We start from the raw sequence: 18,711 nt of genomic DNA, 5'->3' as shown, positions 1-18,711 counted from the left end.
ATGATCAGAACAACAGGCTACTGCATGATCGTTGTGTATAATATCCGGCTCGGCACGAATAAAATAACGGCACGGCAAGCCTTGCCATTATATTCTTCTAAGCCTTACCTGATATATTACACAAAGATCAGGCAGTAATCTGTTATTCTCCATATACTATTTAGCTATACGAACCTGTAATATTGACCTAAACTATCTTTAAGTCTCCTATTTCCCCCATGTAACAACCATCATACGTATTTGCATTATTGTAGGTACAATGAATGTTTATATATTGTTTAAAAAATGATAGGTTCCCGACCGACCGTCAGATGTACGGACGGGTCTAAAGCACGTTAATTTGGCAGTGTGTGTTTCATAATTGTGTTGGTCTATGTATCATATACATTTGACTAACTTTTGTTCTATGTGTTCAATCATAATATCACGTTATGTCTTGTGAATAAGATATAAGGTAATAATTTATCGTGCATCTGTTTCGAAAGAAAATGGAACTTCCATTAATACATAAACAGCCAAAATATGTGTGTCTTTAAATTGGAATACATATTATAAAGGGGCACTCTCGATTTATTGTACCACTTCTTACAAGTTTTGAATTTTAAATCGAGCTATTTAATACGATGGCATCAATGCGCCCTTATCTCATAATTGATTATTCTTTGGTAGGCCGAGTTCCTCGCGCATTATTATTTTGGACGCTACTGACATACGATTTCTTACAATCAACGCTTAGGTTATTTGTTTAGAATTGTGTTACACAAACGTTGCACGTTCTATATATTTACAAGATAAAGCAAAAATGCAATAAGGAACGACAGAGCAGCACTTTAAATTGGTTATGTTCAGAAAAAATATATCGTGATGTAAATGTGTATTATAATTGCATAACAAAGTAATTTACATGTTTTAACGTTCTCAAAGTAGAATTTTTTGTTGCATGTATTGGCATTTGTAGAATGCAATGAACTTAATATTATATACATTGAAGACTTCTTTCAAAGTGTAATACACACATGCACTAACAAGACGTTTTGACTTGTTTGTTTAATAATCTGCATTCTGTATGTTCATGGTTATTCTTGAGTAAATATTTTTCTGGTTTTGAAATTCTTCTTTTGTTTAACATATATATTACACTGCGAAATCACATGCTACACATACGACATCACGATGCAGAAACACTTATTCCATTAATGTGATAATCATTCGTATTCGCGTTGTTTCGCATCATACTTTTGCTGTTGTTTTTTTTCACACATATATAATTAGGACCAAAATGTGAATACACGATTCGACATTGCAAATTAATATTCCGATATAACATCTTTTTTTGCTGTAAGTGAAAAAAACGAAATAGCGAAACACAGATTCCAGATGATGTCCATGTTATAGTCGTTATCACACATCTCGATTTTGTTTAACACGATCATAAAGAGAAATTGTAAAACAACAACGCCAAATTGTGATATTAATATCAACACAAAAAACACCATGTGTGGCTTGAGAAAAGTAATGTTACCCTCACCTAGTGTGCATACGATAGCTAACATTAAACCAGCACCAACAATAATTTAGACAAATGTGTGCTTATTTCGACACATCACTATGCTTGTATAATAGTTATGTTTGAATATTAAATAAGAAAACACTATATCTTCAAATTGACAGCAGATAATGAAAAAGCTTATTTCGTTTTTATTTTCACACGAATTGCTCAACTAAAAATACAAAGGCGTGATTCGTTACTGTTGTTTCAAAGTAAGGTGCCCGGATCATACACAGCGGACAAGGTAGTGTTAAGTAATAACTGATATACCAGACAAACTAAAAAAATAGTTTTTGATGACTTTAAATAATAGCGAGCTCTATCATCTGTACATTTTTTAACAGCTAAGCGGCTATAAAAGTGAATGGCTTAAATTGGGACGATTTACTAGGTTGTAAAGCGCAAATCCCCCATGATATTTTTGGCATAATTCTGGCCTTGAAATATGCATCTGCAATTAAGGTTAACATTCCTTGGCCCAGGGTTTGACATACATGCGCATGCATTGTATATAGTATTTATATATTGATCCTGGGTATGGTAACGATCCAGATATAATGTAAAGAAGATAATGTTTCAATAGCTACAGTTTACATATCTGTTGAGCACTCAACTAATAGTTATCGTTTTCGTTTCAAGGCACCTAGTTTTGGAGGTCATATACGTATTTGAACCGTCGTATGATTTCCTAATTCTGAGGATGGCTTCAAAAATCGGACAATTTATTTCCAGTTTGTGCGGTCTTATGTAAACCTTCTTTTAAATACTTTAATACAAAAAGCGGTCTTTATCAATATAAAATGTCATGTTCATAACAAATTGTAATAAGGGTTATATCTGAAATATACTAATAACGAGTTTTTATTGTAGTATACAACACATGCTTACATAATGATTAATATTTACTACAAATATTCACATTTGCATTAACAAGACAGACCATTTGAGTATACATACTTTATTTAGCAATATACATGCACTTTAAGAAAATAGTGTCACAATCTCTGAAGATATTTATTGACAGTATACTACATGTAGATATACAGTGTTAAACAAATAGGCTATTAAACATCGAATTATATAATTGTGTAGCTAATATATAAATACAAACAAAATAAAAATATAGGCATTAACATTTTGCTGGATATAATTAAAAGTGTACATGTTTTCAATTTAAAATATTTCGAAAGTCAAAATGGAGGCATTTCAAAGGTATACATCGATTATCAAACTGCGCCTAAAAGGTTTTATCTATGCGGTATTAACATGCAATATTTAACAAACACACAGAAGACTAGCATATAGACAGACAGACAGACAGACAGACAGACAGACAGACAGACAGACAGACAGACAGACAGACAGACAGACAGACAGACAGACAGACAGACAGACAGACAGACAGACAGACAGACAGACAGACAGACAGACAGACAGACAGACAGACCGTCCATATACATACACAGAAACACAGACACACAGACAAACACACACAACGACACACAGCCAACAGACAGACATACATACAGACATATACACATATACACAGACATATACACAGACAGACGGACAGACATATAGATTGACAGACAGACAGACAGACTCTATAAATACAAATAAACAACATCGATTGCAAAACACGTATGTTCTATCGAAGCAGTAATAAAATGTATTACACAGTATTATTTGGGATTGTATTTAAAAAAAAGGCATATTTGATATATTTACATACATTAGGACTTACTGATAAGTAACATGAAACTAGTAACATTGTGTAATGTATATACGGATGTGTTAGTATAAAATAAAAGTAAATTTGTTCTAGCGGTTTTATGTAAAAAAAGAGTTTAGTCTTATTGGATGAAATTTGTTAATAACCAAACTTCTTTATTGTACCAAGTTTTTATGGAACAGATGGATATTTTAACAAATTTAAATTGTGCGAAAATTAATCTCTGATGTCACGCTTTGAAGTTAACGTTAGCCAATCGGGGCTAGTGACTTATGCTTTATACAACTGATTTCACGTGTCACATTGTTATATTGTAAACCAAAGACCAATTTGTTCAACAGTAGAGCGATTCTATAGCTTCACAGTCCACAATTGAACTCTACTTTCAATTCTAAAAAATCTTCGAACATGAAAATACTTGGATTGTATATCATTGAAATGTCAAAAATCCACATTAGCCATTTTTGATTTAGTTCCCATTGTCCTTAATAGAACGCCCGTGTAAACTTTGAAACCAGAATGTCTGTGAATCGTTATTTCACGTTTTATTATGTTGTCAATTATATATGCGTATAAAATATAATATCCGGACATCATGGCCAACCATAAATAAACACATATAAATTATGTTTTGTACTTATGTTCTTAAGCTCAAAGAATTTCGAAATTGTTTTGATTGAAGCGTTTAAACTTTGAGGTTCTGCTTTAAATAGTCTACATGATGTATAATTGCATGCTAACAAACATATTTGTATTTAAATTTCACACATATTTGTTACTATTGTCATATTTGCTAATCTTTTATTTGTATAATTGTATGATTCCCTGACCATATGTCTTCTGTATATATTTTCTTGGCAAAATACAGAATGCCAGATTGCCAATCAACTTTGGTTGATTGATTGATTGATTCTATATCAACGTCATTGTAACATATAACTAATATTATTTTGAGCATATCTGCGACTTTGGATTCTCAATTTGTGTGCAAAGACTCTGTATTTTACAAAAACAAGCGCACACGTCTAGGAAACAAAGCTAACAATTCCTCATATCCAAATGAACTGTATACATATCTAATACAGAACTGTAATTTATTTTACCATAACACTTTTGCTTTAAATTATTAACCAGTAGATACCACATACTCCGTTATAATTTGGTTCGACATCAAATTAAACGATACATGATGTTTCCGAATCGAAACAATGAAGCATACACATACAAAACATGAGTTTATGACCAGTTATAATAGTAGTGATTTCTGATTATACATTACGATTTGATTAAATATTATACACAATACATGTTCTATATTTTTAATTATTTTACGTACATATATTTGATTTTGTGGTCGGAATAAATCAGATATTTTTTCTCTATAATGGTAATACAAACTTCGAAAACCTTCAAATGCTCATAAATAATTGAATAATGAATATCTGAATAAAACATAACATGGAACACTTCTATTACACTCAATTCATATCATGTGTGATATCGTCAAGATCAGTCATGGGAATTAATCAAATTTACACGTTGTTTGTCGTTCCTATTCCATTAAATTCCTGATGCTCCAAGTTTGGTTATACGTTCATTTTGAAGGTTCGAACCAAAATGGATGCACATAATACACGGATTGATCGGATTCAGTGTTGTCTTAATCGCAATCACGTCGTTCACGGTCGATTCTTTCTACATGTTATGCAGATTCTGAAACAATGAATAACAATTAATGTTTTCAACACGTCATCTGATATACTTGCCCCTTTTCATTTTGTGTTAATAAATACGGTTGTAAACACGTATGTTACAGAAGAATAGTAGTTTGTTTATGTATAATCTCTTAACGTTTAAAATGGTGTTGGGTTATGACTTGTATCTTAATATTTTGCATTGTAAAATTGTCAATGAGTTCAACACAATAACGACTTATCAATCATACATTATACTAGTTAGTTATTATATTATATATCTGATTATTTAACTATTTAAATCTTATTATGTTTAATAGATCCTTCAAATACAAAAAAACCCAAACAACTTAGACTTAAATTCTATGCGCTAAAGCACTAATTAATATTTAAGTTTCAAATGTATTTTTAACAGCCTAAACACTTTTGATAATATGCGACATCTCAAGTCCTTGACGAGTAAATTATTAACAATAGTTGATGTTGTTTATCTAGCTATTTTTAATCGTCCTTTTCATTGTAAACCCAGCTTTGCTTTCATGTATATACATGTACACCACTATTTATTAATGACTTTACTTAAGAATTACTCCTTACAAAATATACTTACTTGAGTTATGTTACATGTATTTGTAAACATTTAAAATGTGAACATATACCATATCCTATTAAGCGGCATAAATGATATAAAGTAACTGTTTATACTAGTTGATAGTTGATAGCAATATGACACTTATAATGTTTACATGTATGCAATTGAGAACAAAATATAATGTTGATATAAGCATGTAATCGAGTGTCTTCCGCCTCGAGTCTGACTTTTGTCATTATGCAAATTACCAGTGATAACGAACTCATCATCGATTCGTTTAAGCGCCTTATTTTCTCCTTCTTGTAGCCATCTTTAACCTAAACAACGCAAAATATAGTAAACACCACATACATTTTCACTTAATTCTCATGTCGAATGTTCTTATCGCATTTGGATTGTCCCCATATAACATACAATGTAATACTGTATGACACCATTATCAAAAATACAATTTCAATCTAAACACTTCGTTTGCGGGACAAAATCAATCAGCATATGCAAAACAAATAGTTATACTTGAATTGGTATATATACATCGCAAATATATTGTAAACAATCGGAAGATTTAATTTTAGATATCATAAGACGTTTACCTTTTCATTTAACACGCAGTTGCATACGAATATATAAACGCCCTGTAACAAAACTTTTAAACGTAATAAAAACACATACATTTCAAAAGATTATATTTCGCCATGCTGATAAACTATTTAACATGCCTAGTAAAAAACAAAAAAATGAATAACATCATCAAGATTGTCGAGACCTTTATAGCTTGTATGTTGTTGTTGACATTTTTTTTTAGATAAAGTTACATCTGTATATGAAACGAATCGAATGTGACACGAACAAAATCGTCTCGATAATATCCGCATGCGATAAAATGCAAAAGACCAATCTAATTGTGCGATCGTTGATCTTTCATATAGGTTCTAAGTTTATATAATACGTAATGCTTTGATGCGCTATGCGTACCAACCTGCAGACCGTTGCAGACTGCGAACACATACTGCATGAATGAGGCCGACTCGTTGACGTAGAAGATGCCGAGAATCCAGGAGACTCCCATCAGAGGCACGAGCACGCAGAGAGACCAAAGAGTTGTTCTACAAAAAGTAAGTTATTACCTTATGTTGTACATAAACGGTTTTCTATTCCGTATACAATCAACAGGTTGTCATAGCCATTATACTCATGTATACATTTATAATGACTAAATATGAAGTCTAGTTCACCAGATAGTATATTGAAGGTAACACATATAATTGGATGAAAGTGCTTTGAGCTAATTGGCTATAAACGTTATTGCTAGATTAGTACGAACGTAGTGTACGTATGTGTGTAACGATGCATGTGTCGCATGATATCATATGTTTGGAATAGTATCGATACTCAAACCCTAAATTGTATAACAACATATTTCTTTGTTGATGGTAGTGTAATAATTTTGGTACGTTTCTTGTTCTAATAATACAATCTCTGCAAAGTGTAATTGATTTACGGGCTCGAGCTCAAATATACTTGTTTCACTTAGTAGTATAAGTAAATGTATAATTATCTTACTTGATCTTGTCTTTAATTGGCTTGTCTACCATGGCTTTTAGAGCAAACATTTTTTTAAACAATATGATCAAAACAATGCCGTTGAACTGAAATATAAACAAAACATGGATTACACACTTGTTTGCTTTCTTCTATTCATGTGCGACAAACACAGACAGCTTGAAGATGTAAAACATCTTTAATATTCTATTCGTTCCCGTCATTCAAGATTCGTTCGAGCTTTATTTAATTAAATTAAGTTACAAAAATACCGACTTTTTTATCTTAAATCAGTATTTTATCAGTAAACGATTACCAGTATTACAAACAAGGCTGGACCAACAAATGCCCATCTGAGTCCACGAGATAGAGACAACCAGCAGCTGGAAGAAACTGCATCATTAATATAGGTCTTAAAACATTGTTGCATTACATAACGAGCCACTTAAGATTACTTATTTTAAAATTTGTAACATCTTCGGTAATTTCTAGACTCGATTATGGTTTTATTATAATACCTTTTAGAAGATACGTGCTGTGTCAGTAAATAAGAATATTAACAGGTGTAATATATAATAAAAATTGTGTTTATCATAGGAGCACAATGCACATACTAATGATCGTCGCCATATCCATCTGTTTTTGTAATTGACAGTGTACTTCCAACTATGATAACAGGAACACCTACAAAAAAAGAAAGCAAAGCATACTGGCTACAATATGAAGACGTTATGAGTCTATGCCATTTTATAAATAAAGATTCAAAAATAATCCCTTAAAATGACTTCACGTATAAAGTTAGTGCATTGAGTACTAAATATACATATGTTTACAGGAAACATATAATAAAATGTGGTTTACCCCATGCAAACACTAACAGCTGGCGGAGTGGTGAATTTTGTGCAAAAACTAGAATAACGTCACTCAGAATACCAATGCTCTCTGCAAGCATGAGGCAAAAGACGGCGCTATAAATGTAGTGCAACGCAGCCGCGACTACCGTACAAACAATCTGTAAAACGTTGATTTGTTTACAAACTAAATGAATAAAGCTTCAACAAATTATAGAGATAACTTAAACAAATTATAACATGTTACACTCTCAAAACTGTCAATGAAATGCTGAAATGTTGATAAATATCAATAACAATATAAATATGGCTGCTGCGTTTTACACAAGTACAAATGATATACCGTTTGGAATTATATAAGGATATACAAATAACATAACGTATATTTTTTTTCAGTTTGCCAACACGATATCAAATCATAACTAAGTAATTTATATCACTTATTGGAATAGAGCTTATGGCAATTGACTCTTTAACACACGACACTCACATTTCTATACTCTGCAAAATTATATAATTATCTTACACGGATTTCACAGGTATTAGCTGTATAAATATGATTACTAAAATAGCACTTGAATGTTGTATATGTACGTGATTTAAAGTTGATGGAAACGTAGCCTTTTATAATGGCTTGGGACAGTTTTAATGTCCATCACCAACCTTATTTTCCGTACGGTCGATTCCTCCAATGAAGATCACGTACGAGATTATAAGCGCAGTGATGAGATTCAGCAACAAAACGGATCTGTCGCTCCGAACGTATCTAAATCATATACTTGAATTACCAAGAATACACAAGTACAACATTTATAATGTCGAATTTGAAAACAAATATGTATGACTGTTTTATAGAAGATTTTGAACACGTTTTTGTTACATTTTTGACATAATAAATGAGCACAATCCATTGTGACATGACGGAACTGTTGATTAAGCACGAAACATCCTACTTTTAGCATTTTGTGCAATTGATTGTATAATAATAAAAAACGAGCCGTTTTTTTTTAAATAATTTGTCTGATATATAACAATACGATCTGGCAGTAACTTATTATTTTGTTGATCATACCTTTACACCATTAATTAAAAAAAAAAAACAATTTAATTGCTACAGTCATTCTTGCGGAAATAATTATGTTGTATAACGTTTGTCGTGTTAATAATTACATCATGAACACTTCAACTTAGTATTTTAAAAATACTTTTTTACTGTTTGTTGTTCTATAAGAGTTTTTGTATGCTATATTGGTATAAACTTGTTGGTTTAATTGAACCTGATCAATTTCTACCGGAAATTAAAACTTTATCGTTAAGTCCGAGTTATATGTCGAACCTTTGAACCTTTACAAGTACAAAAACCGATGTACCTGATACAATCATTATATTAAACATAGACTCAAGTCAATATAAACGTAGATGTATGATAAAGATATATATCAGGTATGAGGAAAAGCCTCAGTTTTGAAAAAGGAATATGTCACCATTAGTTGGCGAAATGTCAAAGGTATTTGTGATTTTCTATAGCAAGTACTAGTGTAACAGGGAAGATCAAATAGGAAAAACGTATAATTTATGACGTAATATACATGAAGTACATACACAAACGCACACGAGTTCAAAGCCGATTTTTCTTGTAGCGCATTAAAACTTAAAAACGTTTTAAGGTAAACTCTACTAAAAACAAACCTCCAAAGCATCGCAAAAACAATAATCGTCAGAAGTAGGCACAATGAAGATACTGAAATGCCAACAATCGAAACAATACGTATGCCTCTGGACTTTTCATCTGCCTACAAATAAGATCGGTAAATTACACTTTGAGGTTATAAATTGTAGGTTGAAAAATCTTTGCGCTTACAATATATATTTTAATAATAATAATGAAATATCTTTATAAAGCCTTATATCATACTGAAAGTATCCCACTTACTTTACAATTATACCATGTTATTCCGAATATTTATGTTAACATTCTTGTAATTCATACTTTCGGAATATTATATTTCATAATCAAAATTCTCTTTGCACATAGCAGTCAATGTGTAAAATAAATTTAGTATACTTTCATAAATACGATGTGAAACATTACATTAACAAAAATAATACTAAAAATATATGTACAATATACATGTATGTACCTCAGATTAAAGCCACACACCTTGAATTGAAGTACATGTTAATCAATACATATAGATGCAATTTGAAAGTGTGCAAAATTGTCATTAAATCTATAGCCTAGTTAGCAAGTAATTTATAAAATAAAACCGAAAGTAGGATTTCTATACGTATACGTGTATTTTGACAAACGCGATTATTGTTAAGTTTAAGCGCAAAAAACACTTATTTTTACCTTGTAACCACCAGATATATTCTAATTGAAATAGATAAAATTATATGTATAGCCAAGAAAGCAAGTAATTTAATTTTTTTCAAACGTTTCCGCGTTTAAAACCGAAAGTAGGATTTCTAGACGTATACGTCCATTTTGACAAACGCGATCATTTTTTAAGTTTTAAAGCGAAAAAGAGACGGATTTCTACCTTGTAACCACCAGATATATTCTAATTGGCATAGATCAAATTTGTTTCTTATTTATACTTTAATTTACTAGCCATGTATTGCATTTCAAGGTGTGTGGCTTTAAGCAAAGTGTCTTTGTATTTGTATTAATTTTGACGGCTTAGTCATTCCAAAGTGAATGAAAACATAAGAATCACTTTAATACAGGTTTTTAAGATAAAAGCAGGTAAACTGTTGAGTTTGTGCTTTTTGTAATTTCACGCACATGCCCAAAATCAAGTGTTTGCTTCTGTGATAAATGCGGTAAACTATTTACATTTTAAACAAACAGTTTAATCATGCAACAAATAGACGTTTGCACATGTTTTAGTGAATAATGATAATGCCATGGTGTTTCTAAATGATATCACGGTACTTTTTACGTGATATTTAAGTTTTAAAGCTGGTTGTACCTTTATAATATTAGGTTATTAAGAATGTTATACCTTTAACGTTGTAAAGTTTGCTAGTATAAATTTCTATTAAAGAATACCATGCAAATAAGACTTAATAACATGTTCAGTAACAAGACTGAATCTATAGAAATTATGTATATTCTTACCTCAACAAAAGGACTCATCAGGACAGCGAAGTTTGTAAGGTGGTTGCATTCACACACAGTAATAATGTCATTTGAAGTTTGATTTATGCATCCGTCGTTGGCCCAATAGCCCAGCTGCCCAGGCCTGAATTGAAAATAAAGTACTTATTCCAACTGTATTGAATTCGAAAGTATCAACTATTCACTTTACAAGTATGAATACAAGTGCGTAAATCATAAACAAATTCTTCTAAATAGTATTCATGCAAACTGCTTTTTAACCTAAACAACAGCTATCAATAGATACTTACTTTTTCATTAATTTTCAACATACACTCCAACATAAACCTGTACACTAGTATAATTAATTATGAATACATTATACACAGGTGTCATTGTGAGTCTACAATGAAATATATACGAAAGGTCGTATAACGGATATATTAAAACGTTTAGAGTGTGTCAAAATCTCCATATTTGGTTGCTAACATTCACGATAGGAAAGTGAGCATCCAATTGGAATGTTTGTTGTTTAAATAATATTTTGAGAAACACACTGGCATTGTCCGTTTATTTATGATATTTGGGTTAAATTAGATATATGTAAGTCCCAATAATGCGAATTCTTTTAAAAGATTGTTTTTCTTTTAAACAGCTGGTAAATACATGCGCCGAAGTTATATAATCAATACTGTTAAAAAGAATTAAGTGACCCTTAAATTGTCTTTAGTTTTATCTAGATGCAACCATTTGCAAAGATATATTCTAAATCGGAATACTCATGGTGAGCTTTATAAACACACGAAAAACATCGGTATTTGTAACAGTAATTCATTTGTTTAAAACCATGTAGAATAATTTTAAGCGTTGTACTTTAATATTAATATCCCAAAGCAGAATAACCTAACTTAGCTAGGATCTCAACGTGCAGTGCATTACGAGCGGGTTACCTCCTCATCGATAGGGACGTAAACGTTTAAATACGCATTACATTTTTATACTTGTTAAGCATAATAAAATGACTCCTAACATAGTCTGAACGATTAATTGGATTTATTAAAATTACATGGGGTATCTTGATTATAATACTATATTGATTTATCATTTTTTTAGGCAAAGTTAACATTGGAATATAACTTTTGTGAAATATATCAAAGCACTGTATTCATATAAAAGCGTTTAAGCAGTGTATGTGTAATAGCGCCAACAAAATCAAGTTCAATAACAATTAAATCATTAAAGAAATAATCGGGAAAGAAATGAAAACAGATCACGTTTAAATAAAATGAAACGTTTCACTTGCAACTGTCTAAATGTGTATATATTTGTATCATGTCCCCATAATTTAGTAAAACCACGAATTAACTAAAAACATGTACATTTATGCGATTTATTATTTAATAAATGTTCTGATCATGACACAGTCTAATGCACTTATTCAAATCACACTTATATTTTGTTGTGTATTGTCTCACTTATTGATTAGGTAAGAACTTTATTGCACAAAACAAAATGAGTTTACATCATTAAACATTTGATGAGTCAATTGAATATTTGTTGTCATTCACACATGGCAAAGGCGACGAATAAGTAACTAACCTAAACCTCCAGAAGTTGCATGATGCCTTTGTGAAGTTTGTCTGTAATAAAAATGTACACAAACACAATTAAACAACTTTTTATAAAAATAAAGGACATAATTATGCCGAAGGTAGTACTTGAGTGAAAGGACGACATGTGATTTTTACCTGTCCATGTTCAAAAGTCATATGAATCGGTGATTCCAATTTGGTAGAGTTATCGGAAATCGAAACCGATATGATAGGGCCGTTCACTATGACTTTATTGTGCGATGACCTGCAACATACCAATTAGATAATAAGAACTGTATGACTGTTAACGTTGAGTGTAAGGAATGTTGTTGCAATGGCCGCATACACGTACCGGATTGCTACCACACATGTTGTTTATCGGATTATCGAAACAAACATTACATGTGAATGCATGCATCCTTAAACCAAGGGTTTGGCCATGTTTAAAGCGTTACGTTACTCCCCTACCGGTGTTTCACATAGACTGCAAAGTTGTAAGTATTTCATGATAACATAAGGGATTGATAATTTAATATTTCGGTATGAACGTGTGATTTTTTTATATTAACTCCATGTTTGACCCCTGGAGAATTATGTTTCGAATACACCTCAAATTGGCCATCATAAGCATATGAAGTTTCATGTTTACATCGCAAGTTATTTAACAGTCACTACAGTACTATATTTAAAGTAACACTCATCAATCATGTGATCTCCAAAAACCTTAAAGTTCATTTTAGTAAAAACGTTTACTAGTATTACCAATTTCCGTTTAAATAAATTAGTTGGGTTATTTCAGATTAGTTTACTGAAGAACATACATACCGATTGATACCAATTGTCGTGATCATATTTTACATACGATTTTGATTTATTCATATTGGTTGACAGGACGGGCAGACATACCCTAACATAATATATTGCAAGATTGACAGACAAACAAAGAGCGGGTATAACTACGTGGCGTAAGCACTGTAAAGCGGTACTTCCCTCCGGTGAAACCGTTTGAGCACTAAACACGTATGTTTTTATTATTGCTACTGGACAGTTAGATTCATTTATAAAACCCCTTACCGGTTACTTGAAGATCTTGAAGACATTATGTCAGTCATATTTCTGTAGATAACTATCGTTACAACAACCGCACCTAAACAAATGGTATCATAGAAGCTACTTGTAAATTGATTCAAAAAAGATAATGATAACAAGTTACATATATACTCTTCATGTACGTAAACGTTGTTGCGGACATTTATGAAATCATGAACTATGTAAACACACTCTAATTTGTTTCATAAATCGAACTAAAACAACGAAGTTATCGGTCCGTTCTAAGATATTAATTATGACAATTTGAATTCGACTCGAGCACGCGTATATTATCAACAGATCTGTCCAAACTTAAAGCATCAACATTTTACAGTTACATACTAACATCATAATCAATCCAAAAGCACAAAATACTACTTAGTTTATGTATTACGCCTGTTCAAACCATGGTTTCAAGCTTTCATTTTTTGTAGGGGCACATACCTAATGTCGTTGTGTTTAAAGATATGCGACTCTTTGACTGACGAATCCATGCATTGTCACCATGGGTGTCGTTTTGAATGGTTTGCTTGTCGGGAAATTGTACGGTCCCGCCAGTCACTTTCTTAACTTCGAACGCGCAATTTTTATTTTCAACAACAACGTTGCCAATATCTCCAACAGCTATCCTGTTACGTAGTGCCGAACCAATTTCATCGATAGAAGATACAAGTGTTTCACTAGTGATTTTGTTCTAAAAAGTACCAATGATTTTGTTATTAATTTAGGTGAATTTTAGGGACATTTGACCAGTATGTCAATTACGTGACTGAATAATATTAATAAACTTAGTAATGTGTTATTTAACTGGTTTCATAACACATGCGTTCAAATATATATAATTGAGTCTTAAAACACAAAGTATATAAAAAGCGTATAACAAAAAATGTTTAATGTAAAAAGATCGTATAGAAAATTTGAGCACAATATATTTAAAACATTACCGCTTGTTTCAACGATAACCAAGTGTCTTTGTTTGCCACATCTATGATATTGCTTGCCGATTTCAGAAATACCTGGCAAAATAAAGCCATATAACTTTGTAAATTGTATGTAAACAAACAATTTAACATCTAAGGACTCGGTGTATATTCCGAAATAGGAATGATATAACACAATGTTTCATGACCATTCAATGTATTTTATTTGTTTGTAAAATATATACAACTACATATTAATAATGCCTGTTTGTGAAACATTGTACCACCGTAGGTGAACTAAGTGCTGATAAATAATAAATATCGTTAATTGTTTGTTCGTTTAAGAAAAACAAGTTTTATAGCTCATATTTTGAACTGTTTTGCACGTGTATACTAATAAAAAACATGAATGACACTGCATTTAGATAATGTTGCAAATAAAGCCATACTGTTACCTTGGCAACCTCATCAGTTGCTATTCCCTGGCGATTAACAAGGCCTGCAACTAAGCCCAAAGCGTGTGTTAAAACTGATATTTCTTTGGTGGTTAGCAGCTCCGACGAGTTCGGATTTTCTTTGTTTTCTGTAACTTCAACAACCGCTGACAAAGCTTTGATTACTTCTTCCGATGTAACGTTTCCAGTCAGCAAATCTATCTTTGATCCCATAAAGAAAGCAACATCAAATCAAAAATGAATATTTTTCATGCATTATATTTCGTAATGGCAATCAATTGTTTGGTAGACTGATAATGATTAGATAACAAGCGACTTGTGTCATCCAATAAATCTTTGCAAAAAAGGCAATAACAATTTTAATAAAGTAACGAATCTTTAGTTATTGATAAGCTGAACGAATTTAAATTAAAATAAATGGGCTAATATATCATCAACGTTTTATTTAAAACCTTATGCAATTGTAAATAGTTTGTATCATTCAAATGCACGTCATTGAAAACACGGACCTTATTAACAGCATTGCTAACATTAGCTCTTTGACAGTTGTACTGTGGGTACTGCCATATTCCGTTCCAATCACAAAGTCGGCTCACGTAACCTAATTAAAAGGTATGTAAAACTGGTTTATCCAATCGGCTGAATACGAAAACAAATACATACATCAAAGAATATTGTACTGATGTCTGCCTTATATTAGTATTTATGAAACCCCCTTTAAAGGTGGCGAAATCACTCCCAGTCTGTCGTTGGGTCTATGCGTCCTGTGAGTCAGTACAAAACAGCCTGTCTTTAATATAATTTTGCCCTGTGTGGATCCATTTTTGAATAATTTGGCACACATGGTAACCATCATAAGACGACGTGTCCCGTGTTACACAAGTCTGCATACATATAAGGTCAGAAGTAGAGGTTAAATGTCACATTTGACAATAAAACGGCGTATGATTTTAAATTAAGATTTATGTATGCTTTGAATTGTGTTCGATGTTCATTTTTGACTAACGGTGTAATATATAGAATTTAACAACGATGTTGTCAGACGTTCGTTGTAAAAAATATTTTTTTAGAGATTTATGCCCTTATAATATGTAATTTATCATTTCAAGAATAGATACATTTAGAAATAATGTTAATTGTTATATTGATTTGCAACAAAACTTGACAAATGAGAATATATGAACAATCTGAATGTTCATATCCGAAATTCACTTCTTTTGTGATCACTGCGGTTTCATTAACAGAAAGGCCCATTACTTAACTTCTGGATTTGGTACTTTACATATATTTGCCATAATAGGATATTGCGATTCGTTGTAGAATGCTATATAATTGGAAATACATTACTGCCAATAAACGAACACATATTCAGCCATAGTCATTCCCGCTTTATATTTGACCAACCTTTAAATCCCTCGTAACAATCCTGAGTTGATGTGATTCCCGAGAAACTTTCATTCCATTCTCGTCCACGACTGTCGATGTTCTTCTGGCAAGAAATATTTGGTGTTCCTGAGTTCAGATGACATATAAAGATAAGAAATACTTATGCATGCTCGATTTATTCTCATTAATTCAATAATTATGTATACATTATATCCAAACAAGCGAAACAACACATAAGAATTTAAATAGTTTGATATATCGTTTGGTGTATAGATGATCACAAATCGATTTCAATACATCAATAACGCGTTCAAAAACTTGCCAACGAGTAATGGGCACATACATTGACAGTATCACAGCCTTGAGTTATGCAGTGGAAGCGCGTGTCATTTTGTTACTACAGTTTTTGGATTTGAAACCCCGGGAAGGCATTTTTTATTTTATGCTAATATTTTTATCTAAGACTATATTATATGTATATCATTTAGGTATACAAATACATACGGACTATTACGCTAGTCAATTGTTCCATGTGCTAGTATCAGTCGAGTGGCGTGTGTGATGATGTACCTCACAAGAGGCGGAGCCTCGAGTGTGATACGAACTAGCGCAAGCCACGAGACTGATACTCACACTTGTAACAATTGACTTGCGTAATATTCCTTTAATTATATAAAACTGTGAATCATTTAAGAAAAAAAGAGTTTATAATTAACTAAGAATGCTCTTATAATTGTGTGCATCAAAGTGACGTCATTAAAAGTAGTCCAGCAAGTATGGTAATACGGAATGGGAAACTAGCGAGTAGCGTAATACGTGAATTATTTCTGTGCAGTTGCATTTTACCGATTAATACATTTTTTTGTTGGGATCATAAAGCAGGTATATAATACAAGTGAATAACATTTTTCAAAAATACACAAATCTATCTGAAAGATTCGACTTAATCTGACAAAATATTGAAGCATTCATATATGATACGATTTACTTACATAGACAATCACTTTCATATATTTATTTCAGTGTGCAATTCGAAGGTTCATCGTCATTACAACGTCCAATTGTCATATCAGTTTTAACATTGATTACACGATAAGGCTCTTTAAATGGTGCACGTATAATGATTATGTTGATGTGCATAATTAGTGTTATGATTATTCCGTACGAACTTTTCCAGTAAATGCTGTACTTACACTAATTTTATTGATGGTTATTGTAACCTGACATTGACCAACAATCAATCAAACTTCTATTCCTATACATTAAACATAATACTTTCTCGATATATCAACTTCAAATTTAAAAGGTTTGATATGATATCATCGTGTAAATAATTTCACTAAAATCATTTATTGGTGTCGCTATGGCACGTCTTTATCACGTAATAAATGGAGGTATGCGAATACTATGGACTTAAATCGCTAACATATTAGTTTTTGAGGGCATTCGCATCGAAAAACAAACAATTTTGCGATGGACCGGAAATCGTACGGGGATTATGCGAATGACTCACATAAAACATGTTTAACTTTATCTTGGATATATATGTAGTTTTTTTAGTAATTGCACTTTTTTTAAGTAACGGCAAATCTGCGTGAGTAATTTTTACAAACAAGTACAACTATTACTCACTTAAGGACTTTTTGTCTAACACAACGCACACGGTTAATATAGCAATTATGTAAATAATAACCATACACAAATGATTTGATACTATTGAGATTAAGTACATTCAATAATTATTTAGCGACATTTAACGCGTTGCACTTGTGCTTAACATCATCCTGTACGATATATGTATCTCATGCGCATGCGCCAGGTGTAGGCTGCATATTTCTGCGCTCTCTGCATTTTTGTACTGTTTTGTAGAAAAAATCGTATGGATTACTAATAAAAATCGTTATAAGTGACGATTATTGTGCCACGATTGAATACATTAGTTTTTTGTGTGGAATAAAAGAGTTGTTGTGTAAGAATTTGAAGCAAAATGAACAGTGGTGAATTTAAATTATAGTTCAACAATGTGCATATTGCCCAGAGTTGTGTTAACAGAACAAAGCCTACAAGGGATTATCCATTACAATAGGTTGAGCTTGACTCGAATTGGAAAATTATCACCTGAAAAACCGGACCCTCGTGTACTAGCAACTATCAAACAGTTAGGTATATCACAACAGGTCAGAGGCACCAGAGGGGGTCAAATTAA

The 18,711-nt window shown here is 31.8% G+C and overlaps 1 protein-coding gene and 2 long non-coding RNA genes across 3 annotated transcripts; all 3 read right to left on the bottom strand.

Annotated features, from left to right (window-relative positions):
- Nucleotides 1-2,567: 2,567 nt before the first annotated feature.
- On the bottom strand, nucleotides 2,568-6,205 carry LOC127839326 (uncharacterized). The gene is made up of 3 exons (XR_008030291.1): nucleotides 6,161-6,205; nucleotides 5,816-5,884; nucleotides 2,568-4,994 (listed from the first exon to the last, which is right to left on the bottom strand). It is a non-coding gene; the product is annotated as an uncharacterized LOC127839326 (long non-coding RNA).
- A 260-nt stretch (nucleotides 6,206-6,465) lies between these two features.
- On the bottom strand, nucleotides 6,466-8,079 carry LOC127839722 (adhesion G-protein coupled receptor D1-like). The gene is made up of 5 exons (XM_052368107.1): nucleotides 7,971-8,079; nucleotides 7,724-7,793; nucleotides 7,426-7,492; nucleotides 7,131-7,216; nucleotides 6,466-6,673 (listed from the first exon to the last, which is right to left on the bottom strand). The coding sequence occupies exons 1-5, from the start codon at nucleotides 8,059-8,061 to the stop codon at nucleotides 6,466-6,468; spliced, it is 522 nt and encodes a 173-aa protein (XP_052224067.1). The 5' UTR covers nucleotides 8,062-8,079.
- Nucleotides 8,080-11,126: 3,047 nt separating this feature from the next.
- LOC127838374 (uncharacterized) lies at nucleotides 11,127-12,920 on the bottom strand. The gene is made up of 3 exons (XR_008029793.1): nucleotides 12,812-12,920; nucleotides 12,663-12,703; nucleotides 11,127-11,208 (listed from the first exon to the last, which is right to left on the bottom strand). It is a non-coding gene; the product is annotated as an uncharacterized LOC127838374 (long non-coding RNA).
- Nucleotides 12,921-18,711: the final 5,791 nt, after the last annotated feature.

This window comes from Dreissena polymorpha, chromosome 7 (assembly GCF_020536995.1).
Source record: "Dreissena polymorpha isolate Duluth1 chromosome 7, UMN_Dpol_1.0, whole genome shotgun sequence".
NCBI classification, from domain to species: Eukaryota; Metazoa; Mollusca; class Bivalvia; order Myida; family Dreissenidae; genus Dreissena; species Dreissena polymorpha.
The sequence above is the reverse complement of the archived record's forward strand: the minus strand, read 5'-3'. Positions and strand labels throughout refer to the sequence as shown.

Coding starts and splice junctions, on each gene's coding strand:
- LOC127839722 (XM_052368107.1), bottom strand. CDS start 8,061: ATGCTTGCAGAGAGCATTGGTATTCTGAGTGACGTTATTCTAGTTTTT. Junction 7,493..7,723: donor GGATATGGCGACGATCATTA/GTATGTGCATTG, acceptor AGTTTCTTCCAG/CTGCTGGTTGTCTCTATCTC. Junction 7,217..7,425: donor CAGCCTTGTTTGTAATACTG/GTAATCGTTTAC, acceptor TTTATATTTCAG/TTCAACGGCATTGTTTTGAT.